At 49.6% G+C, this 25,539-nt stretch overlaps 2 protein-coding genes across 2 annotated transcripts in view; both read left to right on the forward strand.

The window, feature by feature from the left end:
* The window catches only part of BCR (BCR activator of RhoGEF and GTPase), a 110,090-nt gene extending 103,790 nt beyond the window's left edge, over positions 1-6,300 (forward strand). Inside the window, exons 19-23 of the mRNA XM_054592822.1 lie at positions 687-826; positions 1,705-1,839; positions 2,539-2,644; positions 3,149-3,311; positions 3,660-6,300. Of these exons, the coding sequence (XP_054448797.1) occupies positions 687-826; positions 1,705-1,839; positions 2,539-2,644; positions 3,149-3,311; positions 3,660-3,749 (634 nt within the window). The 3' untranslated portion in view covers positions 3,750-6,300. The remainder of the gene's footprint in view (positions 1-686; positions 827-1,704; positions 1,840-2,538; positions 2,645-3,148; positions 3,312-3,659) is intronic.
* A 9,894-nt stretch (positions 6,301-16,194) lies between these two features.
* The window catches only part of SPECC1L (sperm antigen with calponin homology and coiled-coil domains 1 like), a 105,869-nt gene continuing 96,524 nt past the window's right edge, over positions 16,195-25,539 (forward strand). Inside the window, exon 1 of the mRNA XM_054592776.1 lies at positions 16,195-16,345. The gene's annotated coding sequence lies outside the window, so the exon portion shown is untranslated. The remainder of the gene's footprint in view (positions 16,346-25,539) is intronic.

Here is a 25,539-nt window from a genome sequence, read left to right on the forward strand (position 1 = left end):
GAAAAGAGCTCTCCTGGCCTCCTGTAGCCAGTTGCTAACCCAGACTGAAGCCAGCCCTCCAGACAGCACCATCTCCTGGTTCTGAAACATTTCCTCTCTGTGGTCCTTCGTGGGGTATGGAATAGTCCATTGTTAGGACTTGGAAGAGAAAAGAGGTTAAAATGACAGGTTTCTGAGCACTGGTGTTAGGTGGCCCTATGGAGTGTTTCACACGGCAGCCGTTGGTTGAGTGCCTGCTGTGTGCAGGGCTCACCTGTCGCCAAGGTCTGGAGGACGAAGGGATTTGCCTCTCGCACAGCAAGTGGGTGGCAGGACCAGGGCTGGGTCCCATCTCCCGCCTCAGAGACCAGACTGCTTTCCAGGGCACCGTGCAGCTGCCTGTTGACCCAAGGCCTGGGATCTTTTAACTGGACTCCCCATGGCCTAGTTCACTTAGAAAGGCCCCCTGAGGTGCCCCCCAAGATCGTGTGTAGCTCCTGGGTCAGCTGGCTACCTGGAGTGCATGCAGAGGCCCTAGAGGATACAAGCAGTGATACCTGAGCTTGCAGAACGGACCAGGCTCTGCATGCAGCTCAGACCCGGCGCCCTCGTCCCCCGTCTCCAGCTGCCCGGATGGGTTGCGGTTGGACTCCCCTGGGGCGCAAACCGGGGCTGCTGGGCGCTAACAGGGCTTCCCTTCCCCGCAGGAGGGAGAGGTCCAAGGTGCCCTACATTGTGCGCCAGTGCGTGGAGGAGATCGAGCGCCGGGGCATGGAGGAAGTGGGCATCTACCGCGTGTCCGGAGTGGCCACAGACATCCAGGCACTGAAGGCGGCTTTTGACGTCAGTGAGTGTCGGCCCTGGGCAGTGTGGGAGGGGATGACGGTGCGGTGTCCTGCTGACTGTCGGTGCCCTCCATGGCCCGTGCTTACTAAGCTCTGCACTTTCTCTTCACTGAAAATGAAAAGCAGACACAGTTGTGGGAGAGGGTTCTGCAGAAGACAGTTCTTGACCCCTTTAACCATGCATGGCTCTTGCTGAGTTGGACCAGGGGCTTCCCTGCGGGGCCTTTCTGTTGGGGCTCACCCTGGGGGTGGCAAAGAGGTGCCAGTCGAAGCCAGTGGGTCAGTGCAGTCTGACCAGTGCAAAGGGTTGTGAGGTGAGCAGGTCCAGCCAATGCTGCGGCACCTCTGTCTCCCTCAGCTTCCCATGGCAAAAAGTTGGTGGAACAGCCCCAGTTCCCAGACAGACACCGATACCCCAGAAAGCCCTCAGAACGGAAGGTTGGCAGAGTCAGGACCTAGTACCTATACACTCTGCCCTCCCTGGCCCGGAGCCCTGGAAAGCCGGGGCCCCCTCCCCTGGTGACCGGAGTGGGTGTGGCCTGTGGCACAGAGGGCCAGCGGCCACCTGAGTCCAAAAGGCGCTGGCCAAAACACTGAAATGGAACAAATAATCCAGTGACTTCCTGTTAGCAGAGGACACAGCAGTTGGGCAGTCGCCACAGGGTAGAGCCACCCAGTTACAGCCCAGACACTGTGTCTGTCCCCCTTCGCCGGGCTACCCCGTGCCCCACAGGGAGGAGTTGGGAGGACATATGGAGGATGCTTGGAAAGGGTAAGAGCTGCTAAAAGGAAAGGAGCCCAAAAAGCAGTCAGCTAGGCAAGAGCAGACCCCGATTCAGGATCTGGGAGTAGCCACGTTCCACTCCTGTGCTCTGTGCAGATAACAAGGACGTGTCCGTGATGATGAGCGAGATGGATGTCAACGCCATCGCCGGGACCCTGAAGCTCTACTTCCGCGAGCTGCCCGAGCCCCTCTTCACCGATGAGTTCTACCCCAACTTCGCCGAGGGCATTGGTGAGTGCGGGAGGCATGTCCCACACCCCTCTTGTCTGCCGCGCCCTTTCTGCGGCGGTCTGTGTTTCAGCCCAAACTCTGTATATACCCGGGGGGGGACGGGGACCCAGAACCAAGCAGATCCTGAAGGCCTCTATCCTCCAGCCGCCCCCCGTCAGTTGAGTAGCTTGAGTGGGTACATGGCTGGGTAGGGGTCGTGGAGGCCACCATCCTCCTCACTAAAACACCTGTCTTGCGCCCCTAACACCAGGATCTGGCATGTCAGGGCACCCACCTTCAAACCCGGGCTGACCCGAAGTGTGCCTGGAGGGTAGTGTCCAGGCTGGAGGCTCTGGTGTACGGGGCAGCGGCAGCCTCTGCACCCTGCCTCTGGGGCTAGTCACCAGGGGACCTGGCCCTCCTGCCCCTCAGGCTGTGTGCTTCATTCCATGCCCGGCTTCCCTTGGCTTGGGCTCTTCCAAACAGGAGGCAGGAACGGCCAGGTCAGCCGGTAACTGCCCAGTGCCTCCTCTCAGTATTCCCTGTGGCGCCTTTGACCCCTTTCAGATAGAGAAAAGGTGTTCACAGGGGCTCGTCCCCATAGGCACCTGTCCCAGGGTCCCGAATGGGACTAGTGCTGTACAAGCCAGGATGATGATAGCCTGGGCCTGTCCTGTGCCCAGTGACCCCCAGAAGTAACAGACTGCCCCCCACCTGCAGCTCTTTCAGACCCTGTTGCAAAAGAGAGCTGCATGCTTAACTTGTTGCTGTCACTCCCGGAAGCCAACCTGCTGACCTTCCTTTTTCTTCTGGACCACCTAAAAAGGTAACCCCAGCTCTTCCTTGGGGGACTGGGGCTCCAGGACCCCCAGGCAGCCAGGGGGAAGCTCATTCTGTGCCCACTGGCTCCTGTCAGACTTCTTGGCATCTGGACCTTCACTTCTCCCCCTTGTCCGGGGTTTCTCACCCGCTCTGGGCACGGGAGCCGTTGCTACCTTCTTCCTTCCCCACCCTCCCCCTCCGCACTGCAGCCTTAAGAGTGAGATACTTTGGCCCCAGCCAGCATTGTGCTTGGCCTAAAGCTGGCCCAGCCCGCTGTTGGCCTCTAGTACTCTTCGGTCTGGGCCCCTCAGACCCAGAAGAACCAGGGTGGGTCTCCTCTCAGCCCACCCAGGAGCAGGTTAGCTGTGCTACGGAGCCAGCCCGAGGCAGAAAGGGGCGGCGCCCGTCACCACTTTCCCTGAGGACTCCAGGGTGGCCCCACCCCTCTGCCTCACCCCTGTCCTGAAGACAGTGTCCCAACAGCACCCTCTGCTTTGGCCCTCCTCAGGGTGGCAGAAAAGGAGACAGTAAACAAGATGTCCCTGCACAACCTTGCCACAGTCTTCGGCCCCACGCTGCTCCGGCCCTCGGAGAAGGAGAGCAAGCTCCCTGCCAACCCCGGCCAGCCCATCTCCATGACTGACAGCTGGTCCCTGGAGGTCATGTCCCAGGTACGAGGAGACAGGCTCCGGCCCATGGCGCCCAGCCTCACAGAGGCGGCCTCTGTCTGCCCCACCCTCGGTCCTGCCATTTGCCACTCAAATTGTACAGGGGAGGTGACCAAGTTTCAGAAGGATGGGATTTGCCATTGTACCTTATTGGGGCTCTCAGGGTGGTCCTTCAGGGGCACCCAGGTCTCTTGCGGTGAGGGGCTCCTGTCACCAGAAGGGGCCCTCGGCACCCTGAGCTGGCCTTATAGCCTCAGTCCCTGGGCCCTGGGCTTTGGCCAGGAAGACCTCCCGCCTGCGGCTGTGAGCACCCCTCTGAGCCACTTTCGTGCTCCTGCTCTGCCCCGGCAGGTCCAGGTGCTGCTGTACTTCCTGCAGCTGGAGGCCATCCCCGCTCCGGACAGCAAGAGACAGAGCATCCTCTTCTCCACAGAAGTGTAAAGGCCCAATCGCATCTCCAGAGGCCAGCAGAGCGGCCTGGAAAACTCCTGGTGAAACAGGCCATCCACAGAGCAGGAACTGAACCTTCCTAAGGAGCAATTGGGCCTTCCCCCAAGAACCAGGCCGCCTGCCAAGAGACAGCTCGCTACCCAAGGCGAAAGGCCAGGTAGCCTGGGCAATTCTGGGCCCCCTGCCCCTGGGCCTGTGAGCTCCCAGCTGGCCTCAGACTCTGGCTTTCCATACCGCCACCAGAGGGCGCCCCAAGCCCGCACGGCTCAGAGTGCAGGCCTGGCCAGGGACCAGGCGAAGGGAGTGGTTTTTATGAACTTACCAGAGTTTAAAAGATTTCTACTGGATCACTTGTCAAGATGCACCCTCTCCAGGGAGAAGGGAACACGACCAGATTCCCTCACTATCGTGTCTTGAATAAACACTGCTGCTGCTTCATACCGTGGGGGCCACAGCCCTGTCCCTGTGTGGGTGGGGGCACTTACATTTTCCTGACTTAAAAATTCAACTCCTGTGTGTAACAGGGTTTGAAAAGCTAGGTCAACACTGTGTAGCGTTTGATCCCTTTCACCTCCTGTCTTCTCTTTCTTTTTAGAAGGGCCTCTGTGCAGAAATGAGCCTTCTTCCTATTCTGTCCTGTTGCATTGTTTTCGCTGAACGTGTGCCCCTCGGACGGCAGCTCCCTGTGTAAAGTCCAGGACCGAACACCCGGGGGCGGGAGGCCCGGGCTGCGCACTTTATGGCTTGTTCTCCAGGGAGAGTGACCCCCCGCCACCATCCCAGCCACCCAGCTGGGCACGCACTCCCCTCTTCAGCTTAAAAAGGCCTTGATCTCTGGCTCACCCCTGCCTGTCGCCCCCTCTGTCCCCACTCTCCCTTCCCCTCATCGTCCCCCTTTATAGATCGCCTCAGTTCTTCGCTCTCTGCTGAACAAACTCAGTAAATTTTTGTAAAAGTTTCCTCTTGGCGGCATCTTGCTGACAGCTTGTTTTAAACTTTGATCCGAATAGCCTTTTGATACTTGAATATTTTTAAGTTTTATACATAGTTTCTAATTTTTTTCCTAACGGATTCAGATACCTAATAAGATAATAGAATGTACTCTGCGGACATCCCTGTCCCAGCGGCATTTTGTCTTCCTCCAAGCGCCAGCTCCATTTCCATCGGGAGCCATTTCTGAAGCCTCCTGAGCACCGGGGGTCAGGAGCAGGGGCGGCCCCGCAGGCCTGGCCGGGGGCGGCGACTCCCACCCCAGGGCAGGTGGAAGGACAGGCCTGCCCGCCCTCCTCGCGCTCCACGCAGCCGACCTTCCTGCTAACCCTCCTGACCGTCTGACTTAGAGGAAAGAGGACTGGGGAGGCCACTAAGTATTCTGAAGAAACAAGTCTATGAACTTTTTTTAAAAAAGAGGGGTTGGGGCGGGGAGAAAAGAAAAGAAACTGTGAAGGACAAAGTTTCCGTGCTGGTCTTGCAGGAAGAGAGGATGTAACTAACCGGAGGAGGGAAGCCATGGTGTGACTCAGGAAAAGGTGTTTGGTTGTCACGTGATTGCACCAGTACCCGGTGGCACTGTCCCACGATCCTCCCCATGTTCCTGGAGGGGGGTGGGCGGCAGGACTCACCCAGTGTGTCGATGGGCAGCTCTCTCCTCTGCCTGTGGACCTGCCAAGCCAGGGGCAGAAAACAAGGTCACTTGAAGGTCTTACTTCTGCTTACTGTATTTATTTAGTTGTACTTTTTTCTTTCAAGGAGAGCAGACCCACCACTTTAAAGCAGTGCCGCTCTCCTGGGGGATGAGGGCAGGGAGCGAGGGCCTCCGGCCTCCGCACGTTTCCGGACTCAGTGGGTTTCCTGGGGCTCCTCCGGCCTGGCCTCCTGTTCCCACCCATCTTAGCAAGCCTCCCGCCCTGCAAGGGGAACACACTTTGCTTAGAAAAGCTAAGCCCAGCCCTTGTTTCTATTTCCCCTGGTGTGTCATGAGTTGCATCTGTCGCATTGAAACTGGAAAGCAATATATCAATGTCTGTGCCAATTTCCATTCCCTCCCCCACCTCCTGCCCCCTTTTACTTTTATTTATATAGAATGTGTGCCGTTTAAAGATGGAATGACCACTCTCTTGTAGCTGTAAAAGTGCTCCTTTGCTTGGCCACAGTGGCAGTGGTTACTTGGGAACCTCAGCTGCCCGCTGTGTCCCATCTAACATGCAGTCCTGCGGGTTGGCCAAGCCAGCATGGGGCAGGGGAAGGCCTGGAGCCCAGCGGCGACCCTCCACCAGGCTCGGCTGCCGGACTATACAAGAAGTGATGCTTCCCAGCCCGAGGCCCTGGGTCTGGGGCTGTGAGCTTGGCTCCCTTAGAGGGCAGCGGGCCTTCCGTTGCGGGGGGCAGCTGGTCCTTCAGCAGCTGCATCTCTGCTTTTTGAGCTCAACCATCTATATACCACTGTGGGGAAAGGACTGCTGACACTTTCATTAAAGTTACCTGAGACTACTTGGCATTAGTGGTGGTTGTTGCATGAAAAAGGAAGACCATGGTCAGTGCCTCTGGGATGGGGCTGGGGGTGAGCAGTGGAGCTGGAAGAAGCCGCAGGTGGAGTGAAGGGCCCGGGGGCCCTACGCACCTCCAGGGGGGTAGTGTGCGCGCTGCTGCGGAGGAGCAGGCCCGGTGGTGCTGCTGGACAGCATTGGGGCAACGGAGCAGCAGCCATCGCTCAGGAGCAAGAGCTTTAGGCCATCTGGTTAGAGATGGGCGGAGGGGGCAAGCAGAGCTCCAGCCACATGCAGCGTGGCCCTGCAGAGTCCCCCTATCCTCCATGGTTCCTGCTGGGACCAAGATTTGGAGGTGCTGCCAAGTGCAGCCTTTCTGTTGCCTGCTGTCCTGGGCTGCTCTTGGCCACCACCTACCTTGCACCGAGTGACCCTTTCCCAGTCTTGTGCGAAAACCTTTTTTTTAAAAAAAGAAAAGTCCTACTGCATCTCTTTTACTAGGAGATGGGTTTTTTTGAGCAAAAACTGACCACACGTTCCTGAAAGCAGGAACGGAGTCCCGGCCGAGCCCAGGCCAGCGGCGTGGCCCAGGAAGCAGGACCATTCGCTGCTGCCCAGAACCTGAGATCCTTACACCGCAGAGGGCCACCACAGGCCTCTTAAGTTCAATGCCTTCATAGATGGATAAACACACGCAGGTTTCTCCCCCACCCACACTTGGCATCCCAGAGCTGGTTGATGAGCAGGAGCTGGGATCTCAGTGTCTTGATGGCCCCCCTCTCCCAAAACTCAGTCTCTCTCTGCTGGACGAGATGCAGCCAGACCGCTGCCCTTGCCTGGGTGTGGCTGTGTTCATGCGGGCAGCTGGGCTGAGGCCTCTCGGTGTCTGGCACGTGCCTGCATAAATAAAAGGGGCAGGATTGTGTATAAAAACCTCAGAAGAACTTATACTCACTGCCATCCCCCCCTTTTACCCCCCCCCCCCCCCCTGCTCCAAGAATGCCGCAGTTGCCTTAAAAGGAACCATTTTCAGACTAATGATGGGCCATCAGAAAATAGCTCTGGAAAGATAGACAAAGTGCGGGGGTGAGACACACCCAATGCTTAAAGAAGCCCAGATGGGCTCCCAGAGCTGCCGCCATGGGTCAGCGGGCGGGATTGGAGCTGAGGGTCACCCCTGGGTGAGGGGGGATCTGTCACACCTGGGGGGGTGGAGCTTAGTGTAAGGAGTGGGAGAGAGCGATGGGTCAGCTGCCAGGCAGCGCCCTGCGTCACCTCAGTTCTCCCAGTACAGAAAGGCCAGCCAGGGCCCTGACGACAAATAGGCACACATGTAAACGTTCTGGAAGACGGCCCTGTCGCATCTCCCAGATGTGTCCAGATCTGGGGACCGCGGCTGCTCGTCTGAGAGCTCCCAGCAGGTGAGCTGAATGTCCTAAGCCAGGCAGCCGACTGGACATCACACGGCTGTGTCCCAAGATGGGCCTCAGGGCTCCTCTGACCACTTCAGGCAGGACAGCGAGGGCTCAGTCTGCAGTCCCCTCCCCGGGGTGGAACTGGGCAGGCCTGACCACAGACGCTCCTTAGGGTTTTCAGGCAGTTTACGGAAACTTGAGCCCGGCACCTGGGGGTGTGTAGGTTCAAATGGGAACCTGGCCAGAGAAACAGGTTCAGGGCCTGAGGAGCTGCAGGCTGATCTGCACCAGAAGAGGAAGCAGCAGAGTGGTGGCTGCCCCGCACCTGGGGGCTCCCCAGGGGCTCAAGAACTTGAGTAACCACAGACAGACAGATTTTTTGAAACTACAGCATGGCCAGCATGGGAAATCCAGACCCATCCAGAGAGAAGCAGATGCTACAGCTGCTCATTTAAATATAGCTACAATATAAATTACGTGATGACTGCCGCCTCGCTGGGGTGGCATGGATGGACCCCTCTCCGGGTTTGCTGTGCCACGGAGCCAGTCTGAGGCAGAAAGGAGTGGCGCCCGTCACCACTTTCCCTGAGGACTCCAGGGTGGCCCCGCCCCTCAGCCTCACCTTTGTCCTGAAGACAGTGTCCCAACAGCACCCTCTGCCTCGGCCCTCCTCAGGGTGGCAGAAAAGGAGACAGTAAACAAGATGTCCCTGCACAACCTTGCCACGGTCTTCGGCCCCACGCTGCTCCGGCCCTCGGAGAAGGAGAGCAAGCTCCCTGCCAACCCCGGCCAGCCCATCTCCATGACTGACAGCTGGTCCCCGGAGGTCATGTCCCAGGTACGAGGAGACAGGCTCTGGCCTGCAGCAGGAGTCTGTGGCTGCCCAGGGTCCCCGTGAGCACAGCCTCCACTGCCCTGCCACTGGGCTCCAGGGGGAAATGGGATCAGAAGGAGAGAAAAACAACGGGGAGGGGGAATGGCCTCTCTGTCTTCTATTTTCTGAAAACAAAATATTTACAACATTGGAGGGTGGTGATCGGAAGTTATTTGGAACAAGCTAAGGCGTCTGCGACCTCGGTGTTCTCCATTAGATAATCACTCCCGAGCTGCCCTTCCTGAGCGGCCCTGTCATCTGGTGACAGCCAGAAGACACCTGGGGCTTCGGGTCAGTGGGCGGCTGCTGCAGGAGTCCTGTCCTCCCCATCAGGCTGGCCTGTGGCCTCTGTTTGAGCCTCAGCCCACTTTGTGCTAAACCCACCTCCTGGCGATGCCACACTGCGTGCCAGCGTTCGGCAGCTGGCATTACCGTACTGGCTGCCCCGGGATTTTCCAGACTCCGCCACTGTCATGAACTGAAATATGTATCCCCCCCAAATTTGCATGTCGATGCCCTAACCCCCAATGTGACTGTATTCAAAGATAAAGCCTTTAGGGAGATGACGAAGGCTAAATGGAGGTCTAAGCTGGTAGGACTGGTGTCCTTATAATAGGAAGAAACGTCTCTCTGATGCACACAGAGGACAGGCTGCATGAGGACACAGTGCGAAGGGGGCCATCTTCAAGCCAGGAAGCGAGGCCTCAGGGGGCACCAATGCTGGTGGCACCTTAACCTTGGATTTCTGGACTCCAGAAGTGTGGGAAAATAAATGCCGGTCCTTGCAGGCCCCAGTTCTGTGGTTATTTTGCTGCGGCAGCCTGAGCCGGCTAATACGATGGCCCGTGGCCAGCCTGACCCCTGAATGTGGAACCAGGCGTGGAGCCTGAGTGCTCCCTGCGCACCACCCTCTTAGAGGGGACCCACAGTGTCACGACCACACAGAGGGCAGGGGATTGTCACCTCCCTCATCCAGGCTGTATCATGAGCCTCTCAGGCAAACACATTCCCTGTGGCCTCCACCTCTGTCAACTCAAAACTGTTCCAATTCACTGCCCCCTGAGGGGCCTCTAGGTGACCTAACAATAGCCACAGTCCAGGCATGGCCCGCACAGGGTCATCCCATGCTGCAGCCCACGTGCTTGCTTGGTTGTGTTGTAAAGGTCCCCCGGGCAATGGCAAAGCCCCTGAGCAGCCTCTCCTCATCCCCTCAGCTACTCGGTTCCAAGGTCCCCTCCCCCAGTGTTCTGCGGCCCCAACTCGGGGTGCCGGGCTGAGAGGGTGAGGAGCAGAGGTGCCTCAGCGATTGGGCAACACCGATGCGAAAATGAGGTGAGGCAGAGAGGCCTCGGGGCTCTGAGGGTTTCCTAACCCTCCATGGAGCAATTTCACACTTGGGAAGAGGGCTGGCTGCCAGAAGGACCGGTGTGCCTTGCCAGGGGGCGCATGCCACCACCTTTGGCCCCGATGTTGCATGGCCACTGCTCTAAGATGTTCAGAACTGAAGCCACGTGCCTGTTGCAGCTGGACTGAGTGGTCCCTCAAGGTGGCTCACCATTCTGTCTTATTCTCCTGTGAGAGCATCCCTGTGTTCAGACAGTTCACGGCCTTTGACATGGGAAGGGGTTCTTCGTGATTCCTGTCATGGGTAAATTGTGCCCCCCACAAAGATATGCCCACTTGGAACCCCATAATGTGACACTGTGCGGGAAGAGGGTCTCTGCAGAATTCATGAAGGTAAGGGTCTTGAGATGAGATGATCCTGTTTAAGGTGGGGCCTAAAGGCAGTAATGGAATATCCTCATCAGAGACAGAAAAGGAAAAACACAGAGGCAGCCCATAGGCAGATGGAGGCTGAGGTGGGGTGGCGGGTCCACCAGCCAACAGTCACCAAGGGTGGCTGGCACCCTCCAGAAGCCAGGGGAGAGGCTTGGGAGAGATTCTCCCCCAGGATCTCTGGAAGGAACCTGTTAACAACTGGATTTTGGACTTCAGCCTCCAGAACTGTGAGAGAACCCACTTCTTTTGTTCTGAGTCACCCAGTGTGTGGTCATTTGTTTAGGCAGCCTTAGGAACTACAGCAGAACCTCGCTCCTTGAACTTAATTCATTCCGGAAGGCTGTTTGAGAAGTGATTTGTTTGAAAAACTGAATCATTTTTTCCCATTAGCTCTACAGTGTCAGCATGAAAGAGTTGTTGGGTCAAGAACCGAAGTTTTGTCTGAAAACTGAGACTTTTTTTCCATAAACAACTTGGTCGAGGACTGAATTGTTCGAGATGGAAGATGTTCGAGAACTGAGGTTTGACACTCAGCCAGTAAGACGAGACGCTGGGGCCCGATCCTGGCCCTCCAACTCCCACTCCTAGGCCTTCAGCTGCAGTTGCCAGGCACACGGGTCCCTCCTAAAGTGCGCACTAGGGCTGTGGAAGGGCAACAGCCTATCTCTGCTTGCAGACACATCATCAATTGTGTGACAGTTGCACATTTTCCGGGAACCAGTGCTCCCCGGCTCCAAGGGAGGCGTGCCAAGAATTCCCAGCTCGATGTCGATGTCCTGGCACTCAGAGCTGATGGCTTGCTAACTGTTGGGGACAGTTTTCCAATTAAAACTTGGCTCGCAGCCCCGTCTGTTTGGCTCCTCCGGCTGTGATGGGAACACGGCAGCTGGGACCAAGGGGTCGTCAGTGACTGACTGGGATGGGCACCCAGGGGTGCTGAGTGGGTCTGCGGGAATCCAGAGGTGCTGAGCTCAAGGGGGTTCAGGGCCGTGGGAGCTCGGCCCATCTCGGTGATGATGAGACCCCAGCATGGCAGGGCCAGCATGAATGGAGGTCATCGAGGTGTCCCTGCCACTTGGTGGCTGTTGCAAGGTGGAGGCTGGGTCCTGAGAGGAACCCACACGCTGACAGATGGCCTCCTGCACAGGCCGTCAGCCACTTGTGTCCCCAGGTCCCTTCTTGCTCCAGGCCAGGAGTTGCTCCAATTGCCTCTTCAGGGAGTTGAAGAGAATGATCAAGCACAGGGGACAAGGTGTACGTGAGGCTGATGGGACCACCCAGATGCCGGCACTGAGGCCCAGCCATAGACCCAAGTCCAGGTGATTCTGGGTGCCCTACCCTCAGAGCTGTCTCCGCCCCTTTGAGCCTATCACCATTCCAGGCCTTCCCGCCTTGCCTGTCCCGCAACCATAAACAGGTCTTCTGACTGCCAGGGTCGCCCTCCCCACCCTGTGCATGCTGCCAGGCCAGTCTTCCTAAAGATGATCTTACAACAGCTCACTTCCCTGTCCCAAGGCTGCAGCGACTGGCTCCTATCCATACTACAGAACCCAAGTTCCAAGGCTTGGGGTGGGGCAGGCTCTCTCTGCTCGGCCCCCACCTCCACATGCACAGCCACGCTCCCTGCTCTGCCCTGCACCTTTGGTCTTTGCTCCTTGAGAATGCCCTGCATGCCCTCACTTCCTTGCTTCTTCTCCTGCCATCCACTGTCCCTGATGTGCCTTCTCCTTATGGACACCCTGCTGAAATGCGTCCTCTTTCAAAAATCTGCTGACTTGTCCATGCCACCTTAGCAGCATCTCGCCTTGCTGAGAACCAGGTCACACTGCTACCTCCACCGGCGAAGGCTCTTAGAGGCTATGGACATCGTTGAAGCCCTCCCTGCCCTCTCCTCAGCCTGGGCACAGGGTCAGGTCCCACAGGCCCGGTTGCTGCTCAGGAAACCTTAGCAGCCTCCTGTTTCGTGGAAAATGGCTCTTTTGCTTTGGAATTTCAGTGGTGGAAAATCTAGTTTAGTAGATTTGCTTCAGTAAAAGTACTTGCTATGTACAAGAATGTTCATAGGAACTTTATGCCAACTGTTGAAATGATTTAAAAAAAAGTGAAATGATTTTTTTAAAATCGTGATTCTTATACAAGTTTATTTTATACAAGCATTGTATAAATAAATGTTTATTTTATACAAGTATAAAGTTCACTTAATTCCTTAATTAAATGAGGGAACCAGTAAAATGTTAACATCAGGTCAAAGGAGAATTCAAAAGTCAGATGTTTATAAATCAAAAAAATTGAAATAAACTTGCAAATGGAAGCAAAATGGCTTTTCCACTGTGCTTAGATAAGAGTTATTTGCATGTCCCTAGACAAGAATCACTGACATCAGTTTTCCACAATTTACAGAGTTGAAAAAGAGCTCAAAGACAAGAAAAGGCCCAGAGGCCCCACAGAATCCAAATCAGATAACCCAGAAGGATGTTTTCCAAGCATGCATAGCTTTCCATTGGAGACACCAGGAATCTTTTTTACTTAATCCAATTTTCCTTCCACTAATAGCTTGCAACTGGAGACCACCCAAATATCCATCAAGAGGAGAATGGATAAACCACAATATGGTAAATTCTTACAAGGGAATACTATACAGTAACCAAAATAATAGTCACTTTGCATGCCACAGATACATGCAACAAGATGGATGAATCTCACAGACCTAATGTTTGAGTGAAAGAAGGCAGACACAAAAGAACATACACTTGGCCCTGGCAGAGTACTTCATGTGGTTGGAGCGTCTTCCGGATGAGCCACAGTTGCAGGTTCAGTCCCTGGTCAAGGCACATACAAGCAGCAACCAATGAGTACATAAATGAGTGGAACAACAAGTCAATGTTTCTCTCTCTCCCTCCCTTTCTCTCTCCAAAATTAATTAAAAAAAAACACACACACTTGTGGTAGGCTGAATAATGAATACTCTAAAGATATCAGGTCCTACCCCTGGAACCTGTAAATGTTGCCTTATATGGAAAAAGGGTACTTGCAGATGTGATAAATTAAGGATATTGTGATGGGGGATTATCCTGGATTATCCAGATAGGTCCTGAATGCCATCACATGAGTCCTTATGAGAATGAATCAGAGGGAGATTTCACACAGACAAATATACACACACACAAAAGGAAAAGCCATAGAAGGAGGCAGAGATTGGAGTGACGCAGCCACAAGCAAAGGACTACCAAGGAATTTGGGCAGCTGGCAGATGGTAGAAGAGGTTAGGAATGGATTCTCTTCTAGAGCCTTTGGAGGAAGCTCAGAGCTGCCAATGCCTCGATGTCAAACTTCCAGCCTCCAGAATGATGAGACAAAACATTTCTATTGTTTTAAGCCACCAATGTTGTAGTAATTTGTTACAGCAGCCCTAGGAAACCAATACAATATGATTCCACTTATTTAAAGTTCAAAACCAGCCATGGCTGGTGTGGCTCAGTGGACTGAGTTCTGGCCTGCAGATTGAAAGGTCAATGGTTTGGGTCCTGGTCAGGGAACATGCCTGGGTTGTGGGCCAGGTCCATGGTTGGGGGTGTGCAAAAGGCAACCAATTGGAGTTTCTTTCTCACATTAATGTTTCTCTCCCTCCCTTTCCCTTTCTCATAAAATCTAAAAACAAAAAACAAACAAACAAAAAAAACAAGTTCAAAATCAGGCCTACCTGGGTAGCTCAAGTGGTTATAGCTTTGTAGTATAGAATGTTGTCCCAATACACCAAAGTTGTGAGTTCGATTCCCTCGTCAGGGCACATATAAGAATCAACCAATGAATGCATAAATAAGTGGAACAATGAATCATTGCTTCTCTCTCTCTCTCTCTCTCCCTCTTTCTCTCTAAAATCAACAAATAAAAATTTAAAAAGTTCAAAAATCAGTCCATATTAATCCTGAGTCAGATGTCAGAATGGTGGTTACCTTTGAGGAGGATGTATTTGCGGGGGAAACAGCTAAAGCTCTTTTTCTTGACTTTCACTTTTTGATACCTCATTAAGGTGTGCATTTATTTTGTGCTCTTTAATATAAAAAAGTATCTTTTTAACAGTGTGTGTGGCTTGTGAGTACCGAGGAGTGATGGCAAGTGCCTAGGACCAGAGTTCTGTTCTTTTTCTGACACTTCCTAACTGGGTAGCCTTGGGTAAGGGAAACAACCTCTTTGAGCCTCAGATTTGTCCTCTGTACAGTTATCACAGGACTGGCACAAGGATCTGAGTTATGTTGAGTCCTTTTTGAACTGTAAATGCCTAAACAGATGCAACATTAATGCACCTCATATTGACCAGGCATATGCTGGGTGCTGAACATCATGCTAAGCCGTTTTCATGCAGGAACCCACTTAACTCCCACAACAACCCATAATAGCACTCATTTTGTGGAAAAACTGAAATACAAAGACAAAAAGTTACTAGGTGATAGCGCCAGGGTTCAAACCCAGGCTGTTTGGTTATGAGGACCAGGACCTTAGACCTACACTAGGGTTGAATGATTATTTTCAAAGCATGAAAACATCATGGCTATTATGGTTTTAAAAAGAAAAGTACATATCAGAATGTATACTAGACTACCATTTGTGTAAAAAAAAAAAAGAGAGAGAAAAGCAGGTGAAAATACCTGTCTTTATTGGATATTTGTTAATATTCCTAAAGTATCTCTAGAAGGATATTAAGAAACTAAATATAGGTAGCTGCAGCTAGAAAGAGGAACTACAGGAATAGATGCTTTCTCGATTTTGAAATATGTAAACATTCTTGAAGTATATTCAGAAAGAAAGAAAAGATGAATAAAATTAAAACAAAAACCATAACAGAATTACATTAACAACTTTATAAAATGATTTTGAAAACATCAACAAAACACTCTCCTGCAAAAAATAGAATTAGTGAAAATGACAGGGAAAAACAGAAATTCTGTCTAGACCCAGAACCATTAAAGAATGAATGATATGCTTAGTTTAAATTCTGCATCCTCTCCCCTCAAAGACCTCACAAGAAACGAAACCAATGAAAAACACCAGGCCTGGATGATTTTATAAGCAAGTACAGTAAGCATTAAGAAGAACAGAAAATTCTAATCTTACACATAAGCGTCCAGAGAAAGAAAACAAGTCTCTTCAACATTGTGTAATTATAAATTTAATCCTAAAGCATACATGGACAGTACAAGAAACCAAAAGTATAATACAGTCTCACTTATGGGCAAATATGCAAAATTGCTAAGTATTAACAAATGGTCTAGAAATGTATTAAAAATATATCAAGACCAAGTTGTTCTTTTCCTCGGAAACTAAGATGATGCAATAAAAATCAACTAATGCATTTCAAATTATCAAAGGAAAAAAAACCTGTATGATAATTGCGACCTAACAGAACTTCCTTAAGTTGATAAACGTATTTAGCTTTATTTTTTTTGTGGCTCATTTTTATGGTCTGTGTTCCCTGATGCACCGGGAGCGCCACGAAGGCAGCGCTTGCGTGTTTACTTCACCACTATCTAGCTCACGTCGGGACACTGTCAATAGGCACTGGTGGACCTTTGAACTGAGTTAAACCCTTGGGACGAGGAAGCTCTACACTCATCACCTGTTCGAGTCCAGGGAAACCTCTAAGACCATCCAAGAGTTGGAGCTCCAGGGCGAGGCCTAACGCGTGCGCACTGGCTGCCCAAGGCCCCTTCGTGGCCGGCCGGGTGGCAGGGCGCCTGCGCGACCCAGAACAAGGAGAAACGCGAGTGGGCGGGGGTCGCTGTGGGAGCCTGCGCGGCAGCGGGGTATGGGCGGGGCCTGAATAGCGCCTGCTCAGTCGGCGCCGGTCGTGTAGGGCAGGCAAGGGGCGGGCCAAAGGCGGGGGCTACGAAGGAGGCAGGGCGGGCCGGGCGAACGGCGCCGTGGGGTTGGCTGTAACCCTGAGGCCGGACTCAACGGATTCGGGCCGCGCCACCGGGCGACCTCGCCGGCCGGCCCGAGCCCGGAGCCAGCGAGCGAGCGAGGCGGCGCCGCGCGGTAAGAGCCAGGGTCTGATCCCGTCAGTGCGCACCGGACGGCCAGTCCATCTTCTCAGTGCCGCCAGCGCGGCCAGGCCCCGGCGGCCCCGCAGACCCCGGTGGGCCCGCGCCTGCGCCGTCCCCCTTCCAGACCCCCGCAGCCCATCCCGCGCCTGCGCCGTACCCCCCTCCCCCGACACACACACACACTCCCCGGGCTCCCGGGCCGACCCACCGCCTGAATCGGGGACCCTGGGTCTGCGGGCTGCCACCGACCTGTTTTAGGGCCTGGTACTGGTAGCCCTGACCGCTGGTACCCTCTGAGCTGACACGCCAGGCACGACACTCGCATTTTGCTTTCTCTGTGCCCCAGGAGAGGCCGGGGCAGCCACTTCACCTCCGTAGTCCCATGTCCCCTGCGGGGAAGCGCTGCTCGGGGGGTCCCCGAGGACGCGGGGCGGTAGACCCCAGGCCTCCTGCGGGCTCAGCTTCCGCGGCGGCCCGCGCCCCCACCCACCCTCGTCCCGCTCCGCCCTGGAGGTCAGCCCGAAGCAGGCGGAATGTGCTTTTTCTTTGAGACCTGGTTAGTTGCATCAGGTTAGATATGTTTTGCTGAGGTGAAATTTGCATTTCCCGGAATCTGGTAATTGCATAGTTTAAGCGGTTATGTTTAAGACACTATAGTTCATTCCTGGGAAGCTCCCATGGAGATGTTTGGAAAAAAAATCAGTTTCCACGTAGTTTCAGTCTGTTTACTAAACCAAGTAAGAATTCCTGTCATCATTCAAATGCAGACAAGCTTGGTTTGTTGGTGCCTTTAATAATTTGCCGACAAGTACGGGAGGGCCCACGAAAAATCCCCATAAATTCGCTGCCCTATTTTGATTACAAGGAAAAGTGCGTTGTAAAAAAGAGTATCTCAAGCTATTGATGTTTTCCTGAGTTTACAACAGATTCAAAAAACTAAAAAATGTTGCAGAGTTCAGCTGCGTTTTGCTGTTACCCTAGAGGATGCATCTTTAGATGAAATCAGAGCTGTGATTTAGACATCAGGATAATACTTGGAGGATATAAGGTGCCCACAGCAATACAGAAGGGTGTATGATCTAACGGGAGAAATAGAGTATTGATCTGGATAAAATTGTTTCCTTAAAGAAATGGCTGATCCAAGAATTTTTTTCTCTAGTGTCTTTTGCCCTTTGATTTAGTGTGCACTAAGCAGAGTCTTTAAGACTCAGCAACTTTGGTAGCTGGAAAATGCTATTTAATTGCCTGCGTGTAGTCCAGGTACATAGGTATTTTCTTGACATTTTCAGTAAGAAAGTGAATATTGTGCCATTGGAAAGCTTTATCCTTGCGCCTTGGTAGTAGTCCAAGTATCTCAGTGTCAATCAAATGCAGTATCATAGTGAGCAGATAGTAATGTCAGCAGCTGTGCTTAAGGCGAAATTTGTATCAGAACTTCCACTTTAAATTTGAACTTTTAGGGTGTATATCTTCAGTGCATATGTCGTCTTGAGATGGGGTTTCTCTGAAGCAGAGTTCTCCTTTATAACTGACTGATACAGTACCTTTTATATTTCAGATAACTCAGATGTTAGCATTGCTTCAGTTCAAAATTACTCTCAGGGTTGGGTTTTCATAATCTGTAAGAGTTGCTGTAGAGCCGTGTACATATTTAAGTCACATGGCTAACTTGTGCTTGGTGTTAGGCAAGCTGTCCAGCTCAGGAGAGGAACGGTGGCAGGATGTCAATAGGCTAGAGGAATTCTCTTGGCTTTATGGCTTTGGGCAAGTCTGTATTCCTTTCTGGACCTTCATTTCCCCGTGGGTGAAGTGTGGAGGTTGAGTGGGGAAATGAAAGGAGCTTGCTTTGCCAGAGCTCCTTGCTTACAGAGTCCTCTTCAGCTAAAGGGAGTCCCCCAGAAAGGGGGAGAACTGGGTCTTCTCACCAGTTCCATGACATCACTCGTGGTCCCTCCTCAAGGATGGGGAGAGGGGGAGTTGGTGAGAAAATTCGGGAGACTCTTGGTCAGGCTCCTCAAATGGAATGTTGAATGGACCTTAGTGTACTGAGAAAAACAAGAAAAATTTTTTTTTTCACAAAACTAAATTTATTCTATGAAAGGACTGCCCTTTCTAAAAAAAAAGTTGTCATTTTCTGGTGTTACAATTAAGCATCTTTTATGAAATCATGGTGATAGTAAATGGCAGTATATGCTGATTGTAAATGGCAAATACAAGGTTGGTTATCTTAATCAGAATAAGATATTTTCAGGAATAAGGATCTAATCGTTATGTTGTACACCTGAAACTAATACAGAATAATAGTGAATGTAAACTGTAATTGAAAAATAACTTTTTTAATCTAAAAAGTTTTAAAATAAAAGAGAGTCTAGAATTATTGTTTTGTTAAGGAATTGAGGAAAAAGTTCCTGAGACTTTTCCTGCTAAGAAAATTAAAATACGGATTATTTTTAAAGAGTAAATTTGAACTTGTGGTCATTTATTGCAATCCACCAGCAACCAAGAAAGCTCTGTTAAATTTGCTTGGTATTAAAGGTGTTCTTATTTCTGATCATTTTTTTCCTACTGAGTATAAAATGCCAGGATTTTTTTTTTTTTTAATGTGTGCTTATACCAACAAAATAAGCCTAGGAAATTCCTCCTGGTGGTTGGGATTGTTAGTGCTGAATAGACTAGCTGTGAAGTTAAAGAACCCCTATGGGGGTTCTCCGTCAGCTCAGAAATCTTTTGGTATTGTGGCCTCAGGCTCTTACTGTGAAACAACACGACCATCAAGAAATTAGACTTACAGATTGTATTTCAGATATGCTGAGGGGCAAAAGTAGCTGTGGTCTGTTCCAAAGAAATGTAAAGTGATTTTTTTGTTTGTGAGGTCTTTCAAATTGATCCTAGTCTACTGTTAATAGAAGGTAAGATTTAGAGTTATAAATCTTTTTGTACTCAAAAAACGGCAATATATCAAAATGTGTCAAACATACATTTTAAAAATGTCTTGAATTAAAATTAATAATGTAGTCGCTGATTCTTCATAATACTAATTTCTACATTCAGAGGACTGACTGCTTCGAGTGCTCTATTTTCAAAGGATAATTTGGTGACCCTATAAAGGAAATGTATCCATGAGAGAAGACTGTGCAGATGTTTTAACAGCGTTTTTCATGACCTTTTCCCACATCTTCGTTGTTGTTCTTTAATTCTTAGTTAAATCCTGAGATTCGATCCTGCTTCTGTCTTTCCAAAATAATGATCTGTTCATAGCCACCCCCTCACTCACATCCCTGCAATTTAAAGGCCTTCGGCCCCCACTGTCCTCGTCATCAGGTCTACCAGCCTTTAGCTTGGCAGGACCTGACTGTGGAGGACACTTCCTCCCTGGGCTCTGGCCTCCACTCCCATCCTTCCCCCATCACTTCTTAGGTGCTTCACTGAGCTTTGCTGAACAACACCTGGTCCCTTGAGCTCTCTCCAGTCTCCTTGTCTTCCTCTGCTGGAGTGTTCTTTTTTCCCTTTATCTCTTTATCTCCTTCAAAACTCAGCTCCGATATTACCTTGCCTGGAAGACACCCTTTATCCTGTCTCCTGCAGACCTGTCCAGCACCCTGCCAGTTAAGATTTGGCACCCTGTGTTTTTTCCCTGCTCCCTCCACTAGCCAGTGGCACCACAGCGCGTAGCAGAGTGTATAGCTTGAGGTAAAAAGTTGCTGCACCTGCTGGGTGTGGTATGTGCTGGACATGTCAGTGGACGCCTTAGTCCCTGCCCTGAAGGAGCTTTTCACTGCAGGTGCACTTGACTTAACCAGCCTTGAGACACCTCCCAGTTGTGCATATCAGCTTGCAACGTCCATTTAATTGTATCTTAGTGTCTAATTAAAATCCTGTTTCTTGAAGAAGAAAACTGTGTGTCTAACGTCTGTTGTGTCATCTGGAAACCAGGTGAGCATTGTCCTTGTTTCCAGCTCTAGAAGCAATACGCATTTTGCTGCCCCTTTTCACCTTGTATACCTTGTACCTTGAGTTTGCTTTTTTTTTTTTTTTTTAATTTGATGTGTTTGGACAGTAAATGTGATTAAGATACTAGATTTCAAGTTTATTGTGTATATAGCTTAGGAAAAACAAAGAAGTTATAGGAGAAGAACACTTTGTCTCTTTTTTTAAAGAGCCCCATATTACACTTCTTTTCGAAAGAACTGAGCGTACGCAGAAGGAAATAAGAAGACCTTGGTCGAGCTCAGGAAAGAAGCGTGCAGAGAGACTGGCAGCAGTGTTAAGATTTGTCAGGCGATACCTGGTAAAAATTAAAATTGTCCCTTTCTTCTTTTCTCCCTTCTCATGTTCTAGAGAAAAGTCCCAACTCACCCATTTTCCAGTGGCCTCTCTTCCACCAGGAATTCCCCAGGCAGTCTGTTGGGGCTGCTTTTTTCTAGAACAGCGACAGTTGAACACTCTATCCCAAGAGACGCCCGTTTCTGTCACTTAGGAGATACCAGTATCCTGAGTCCCACTGCCTTCTTTCCCTGGAAGCTTTTCCTGGTCATGTTTTGGGTCTACCCCACCAGGCCCAAGAATTCTTGAGTAGGAGCTATTGAGTTTTCTGCTTGCATTTACACATGCATATATCATATATCGTATATATATATATATATATGATGTATCTATCTATCTATCTATCTCAATCTTTGGTGCGTTGGGGCCTGTCTTAAATCTTCTGCCCCATGTTCTGGTAGCCTGTATTTTCTTGCAAATGCCACTGAATCATTACAGTTGCTGAGGTTGGCTTTCTCTCCCCTATTACAAATTACCTGCTGGATTTTTCATCTTCAGTTCCCTCATTTTTATTCCTTACACTCACCTCGTTGCACACTTGCTCAGTGTTGCCCAGGCCCCCACTCAAGGCGGCCAGCCTTGGATATTTCGTTCAGTCTCTTTCCGAGTACCTACCTCCTTCTTGCCCCAACGTTTTTCTCCCTCCCCACCCCGTGCTCCATCGCCAGGAGCATCAACCTGTTGCACCATTTTTCGTCATTCATGTATTTATTCATGTATGCACTAGCAAACATATGTTTTAAAATAATAACTTTATTGAGATATAATTCATATACTATAAAGTTCTCCCTTTTTGAAGTGCACATTTCAGTGATTTTTTAGAATATTCACAAAGTTGTGCCCCGATCACTACATTGTAATTCCAGAACCTTTTTTTATCACCTCAGAAAGAAACTTTCTGACCATCAATTGTCACTCCTCATTCTTCACTCCCTCCAACCTGTGGTAATCATTCATCTTTCTGTCTTACGGATTTGCCTATTCTATATACTTCCTATAAGTGGAATCATACAGTTTTTGTGGCCTTTTGTCTGTGTTCTTTCATTTAGCATAATGTTTTCAAGGTTTATCTATGCCGTAGCATGTATTAGTACTTCATTTCTTGTATGGACAAATAATAGTTCATACATTGTTTATTTGTCAGTTGACAGACATTTGAGCCCCCCTCCCCACCCGCACTGTGGGCTATTAGGAAAAATGCTGCTGTGAACATTGCTGTACAACTTTTTGGGTGGACGTATGCTTTCCATTCTCTTAGGCATATACCGAGGAGTAGAATCACTGGGTTATAAGGTATCTGTGTTAAACTTTTTGAGGAATCGCCAACTATTCTCTCAAGCTGCCCCATTTTACATTCCTGCCAACAGTGTATGAGAGTTTTAAGTTATCCACGTTCTGACCAATGTATGGGCTTTTGGGGTATACTTTTTAAAAAAAAATAAGATCATATTTTTGACATTTCCACTTCTTGTTTTCTTAATACTTCTGGAAATTCCATTAACATGGCTGTTACCACTCTTAACTCATTGTGGTTAATAGTTTCATAGTACTATTCCATAGTATAAATAAACCATTCATTCATTCATTCATTCATTCAATTCAGCAGATATTTATTAAGGGGCTGTTATGTTCCAGGGACTGTTCTAGGCTCTGGGGCGACAGCATTGAAAAGAACAGACAAGACCCACCCCACACACTCTCTCCACTGAGCCACACCAGCCAGAGCTCCCCCTGCGCTCTTGGAGTTTACTTTCGTGTGTGTGTGGTAGGGTGAATGTATCCATATTCCTTCCACGTTATTTTAAACAGTGACACTAAAGTATGAAATTGGAATTCATATTTTTTTCTATACTATTCCTAGGGATTTTTTAGAAACTGGAAATAAAAATTGAAGAGTATATATTGTGATGATAGGCTAAAGAAGAATGCAGTTCTCTGCTGAAAGGCTAATAACAGTATTTACTTTCTCACCCAAGGCTTATTATTTTCAGACATAGCCATCCAAGATTATTATCATATTTTGTCCCTAGTTACACCTGATTGTGCAAAATACAGAAAGCTACCTAGATGTTGCATTTGTGTGGCCAGAGGAAGCTGTACACTGCAAATGGGAGGAGAGGGTGATCGGCAGTGGCAAGTTCTGTGCTGATGTCAGAGTGACCTCTGAGAAAGGATCTTTATTAAAAAAAATTGTAAGAACCCAGAGTTTGGATATTTATTCAGTGATCAAGTCTCTGTGCCATGCTATGTCAGAGGGAGATTGGGAGATTTAAAATGATGGGGGTAGCTGAACTGAAAAAGAGGTTGCCTTTAGGTAAGAGAAACAGGCAAGTGAGAAAGTAAGCTAGGAAAGTTCTCCCAATATGATGCTTTTTAAAATAACTGATGTCGTACTGCAGTTGTTTGGAGCCATTAGAGATGCACCATTGTGAATATCTGAGTAGCCGGTTAAGGTCAGTGCAAGAACTTCACATTTCAGCACATGTCTAATGATGCAGCGGTCCTCCCAGCCCCACAGAATGCTTTTGTGAGTGAGGAGGTAGGGTATGACTAGTCTGGAAGGCAGCTAGGTTGATGTGCTGGCATCTCTGATTATTAACTGTCCTGAAATCTGTCTCTTGGTAACTGTCACTAGTCCTTTTCCTGCCTCTTTCAAATTTGAAAACAGCTATTTTCACTTGCTGAGTTTGAAAGTCTCTCTTTGAGCTGTTTCCGGAGCCTTCTGGGCTGGAGATAGGCTGGTTATTAGAGTCCCTCCTTATGGTGTTGTTTAGAACAGCACGTGGGTACTCCACAGGTCCTCTGAGGAGCACAGAGTCCAGCCGGGAGTACTGTGTTCCTGGATCCAGACTGTGTAAATCAAGTGATTTATTTTAGCTTAGGGCTGTATTAATACTCTTGGGGGAGTCCCGCTGTGCTGTCCAAGGGAGCATAGTAAGCTTATTGTCAGCCCAAACTCCCACATTGCTTCACAGAAGCAAGCCTTCCAGCGGCTGTCTTCCTCGGTTTTCCTGTTGCTGGGAACTTGTGGACAATAAGATCAAATCCTGACCTTTGACAGTACCTGCACCCTTCCAAAATATGCTTCCTTTTGGTTGACCCTTTACATTAGAGATGGAGCGAGAGAGAGAGAGAAAAAGGGAAAGGGAGGGGAGGGAAGGGGAGAAGACAGAAAAAGAAAGGAAGAGAGGAAGGAAGGAAGAAAGAAGAAAAGAGTAGGTTGTGGAAATTTTTTCACAATGCATGTGTATATTGATCACCACAATGTACACATTAAGTATTTTATAATTTTGCCGATTATATCTCAGTAAAGCTGAAAAAAATTGGAGATGAAATAATTGAGTCTACAGAAGGTCAGGGTTTTCTAAGTTGAACTTGAGTCACAGACAATCAGATTTCTTATTTTTTCCAAATGGCATGCAAAGATGGTAGTGATCCCTGGGTTTTAGGTCCCCCAGATTAGCCACCTTATTTAGTGTTTCAGCTCAGGAAAGTCAAGACACCCGTGAGCTGGGGTGTTCCAGTTGAACCTTTGCTGTGCCCCTCCGTCTTAGGCCTCCCTCTCGGTGAAGGGGAGACCGCCTGTTCCTTGCTAGTGTCACTATAGTTTGTGAGAGTCTCAGTTGTTGGTCTGACAAGTTTTCTTCTCTTTTCCTCTTGCTCTTTGTCAGCTTTTTCTTCTTAATTTCTTTTTGGAATTGTGCTGGCTTGAGTTGGTGTCTGGAGAGGCCTTCTTCGACCGTTCATCTGTACTGGTAACATATAAGCGATGATATTGCAGGCAGGTGGCCTGACACGTACTCAGCATTGCTAACTTGGGCTATTTCCTCAGTGCCCTTATACCATGTACTCTCTCCATGCTAGTTGCCAGCCTGCCAGCTGCCATCCTGCACTGAAAGATTCGAAATGAATGAGGGGGTCATTAGCCACGTTGCCCACATAGCGACAATACTGCATCTCCAAGGCCTAAATCTCTGTAGTAACGAGCAAAGTTTTGCTTACGCGCTTCCACACAAGCCACTGATAATGGTTAGGATTTGAAAAGGGGGAAAGGGGAACTTGGGTTTTTAGGAGAGGCAGGGGCTTGAATAGAGAGGCAGTTAATGAGCATTCCTGAGGTGAAGGATTTATTCAGCTGTAAAGGGCCAGTTAGTAAATATTTTAGACTTTGCAGTTTGTATGATTTCTTCTGTTGCAATCCATCAGCTCTGCCATTGTAGCACAAAAGTAGCCACAGATACATAAAAGTAATTGAGTGTAACTGTGTTTCAATAAAAGTTTCTTTGTGAACTTTGAAATTTGAGTTTTATAAGTAAGTTAAGTTTCTTTTCCCCCTCACCCTAGGAGAGACTTACTAATTTTAGAGAGAGGGGAGTGGAGGAAGAGAAACATCAGTTAGTTGCCTTCCATAAGTGCCCCAACCGGGGATGAAATCTGCACCACAGGCATGTGCCCTGACTGGAAATCAAACCCCCGAGCTTTGGTCTACGGGACAGTGCTCCAACCAAGTGAGCCACACTGTCCAGGGCTATATGTAAGTGTTTGATATTATGAAATATACTTTGAATTTTTTCCCCCAACCATATAAAATGCAAAAATATACTTTTTTTTCTTTTTCTTTTTTTGGTGAACTCTGCAGAAGTAAGTCATGGGCTGCTTTCTGCCTGTGGACTGTAGTTTGCTAATCCGTGTCTTAGAGAAAAGGGAAGCAGTGAGGCGTGTTTAGAAGAACTGAAAAACCAGGTTGGGGGTTAGACATAAGATGGTATGAAAAAGGAAGCCATTTTTGTAATATAATGAAGGGTGTTTTATGTTTATGTGTGCCTAAAAGCATCTGTCTCTATTTAAAGAAAACAACAGCAA

Source organism: Pteronotus mesoamericanus, unplaced genomic scaffold (genome assembly GCF_021234165.1).
Source record: "Pteronotus mesoamericanus isolate MK-2021 breed Mesoamerican mustached bat unplaced genomic scaffold, CSHL_Meso_final scaffold_371, whole genome shotgun sequence".
Taxonomy (NCBI): Eukaryota; Metazoa; Chordata; class Mammalia; order Chiroptera; family Mormoopidae; genus Pteronotus; species Pteronotus mesoamericanus.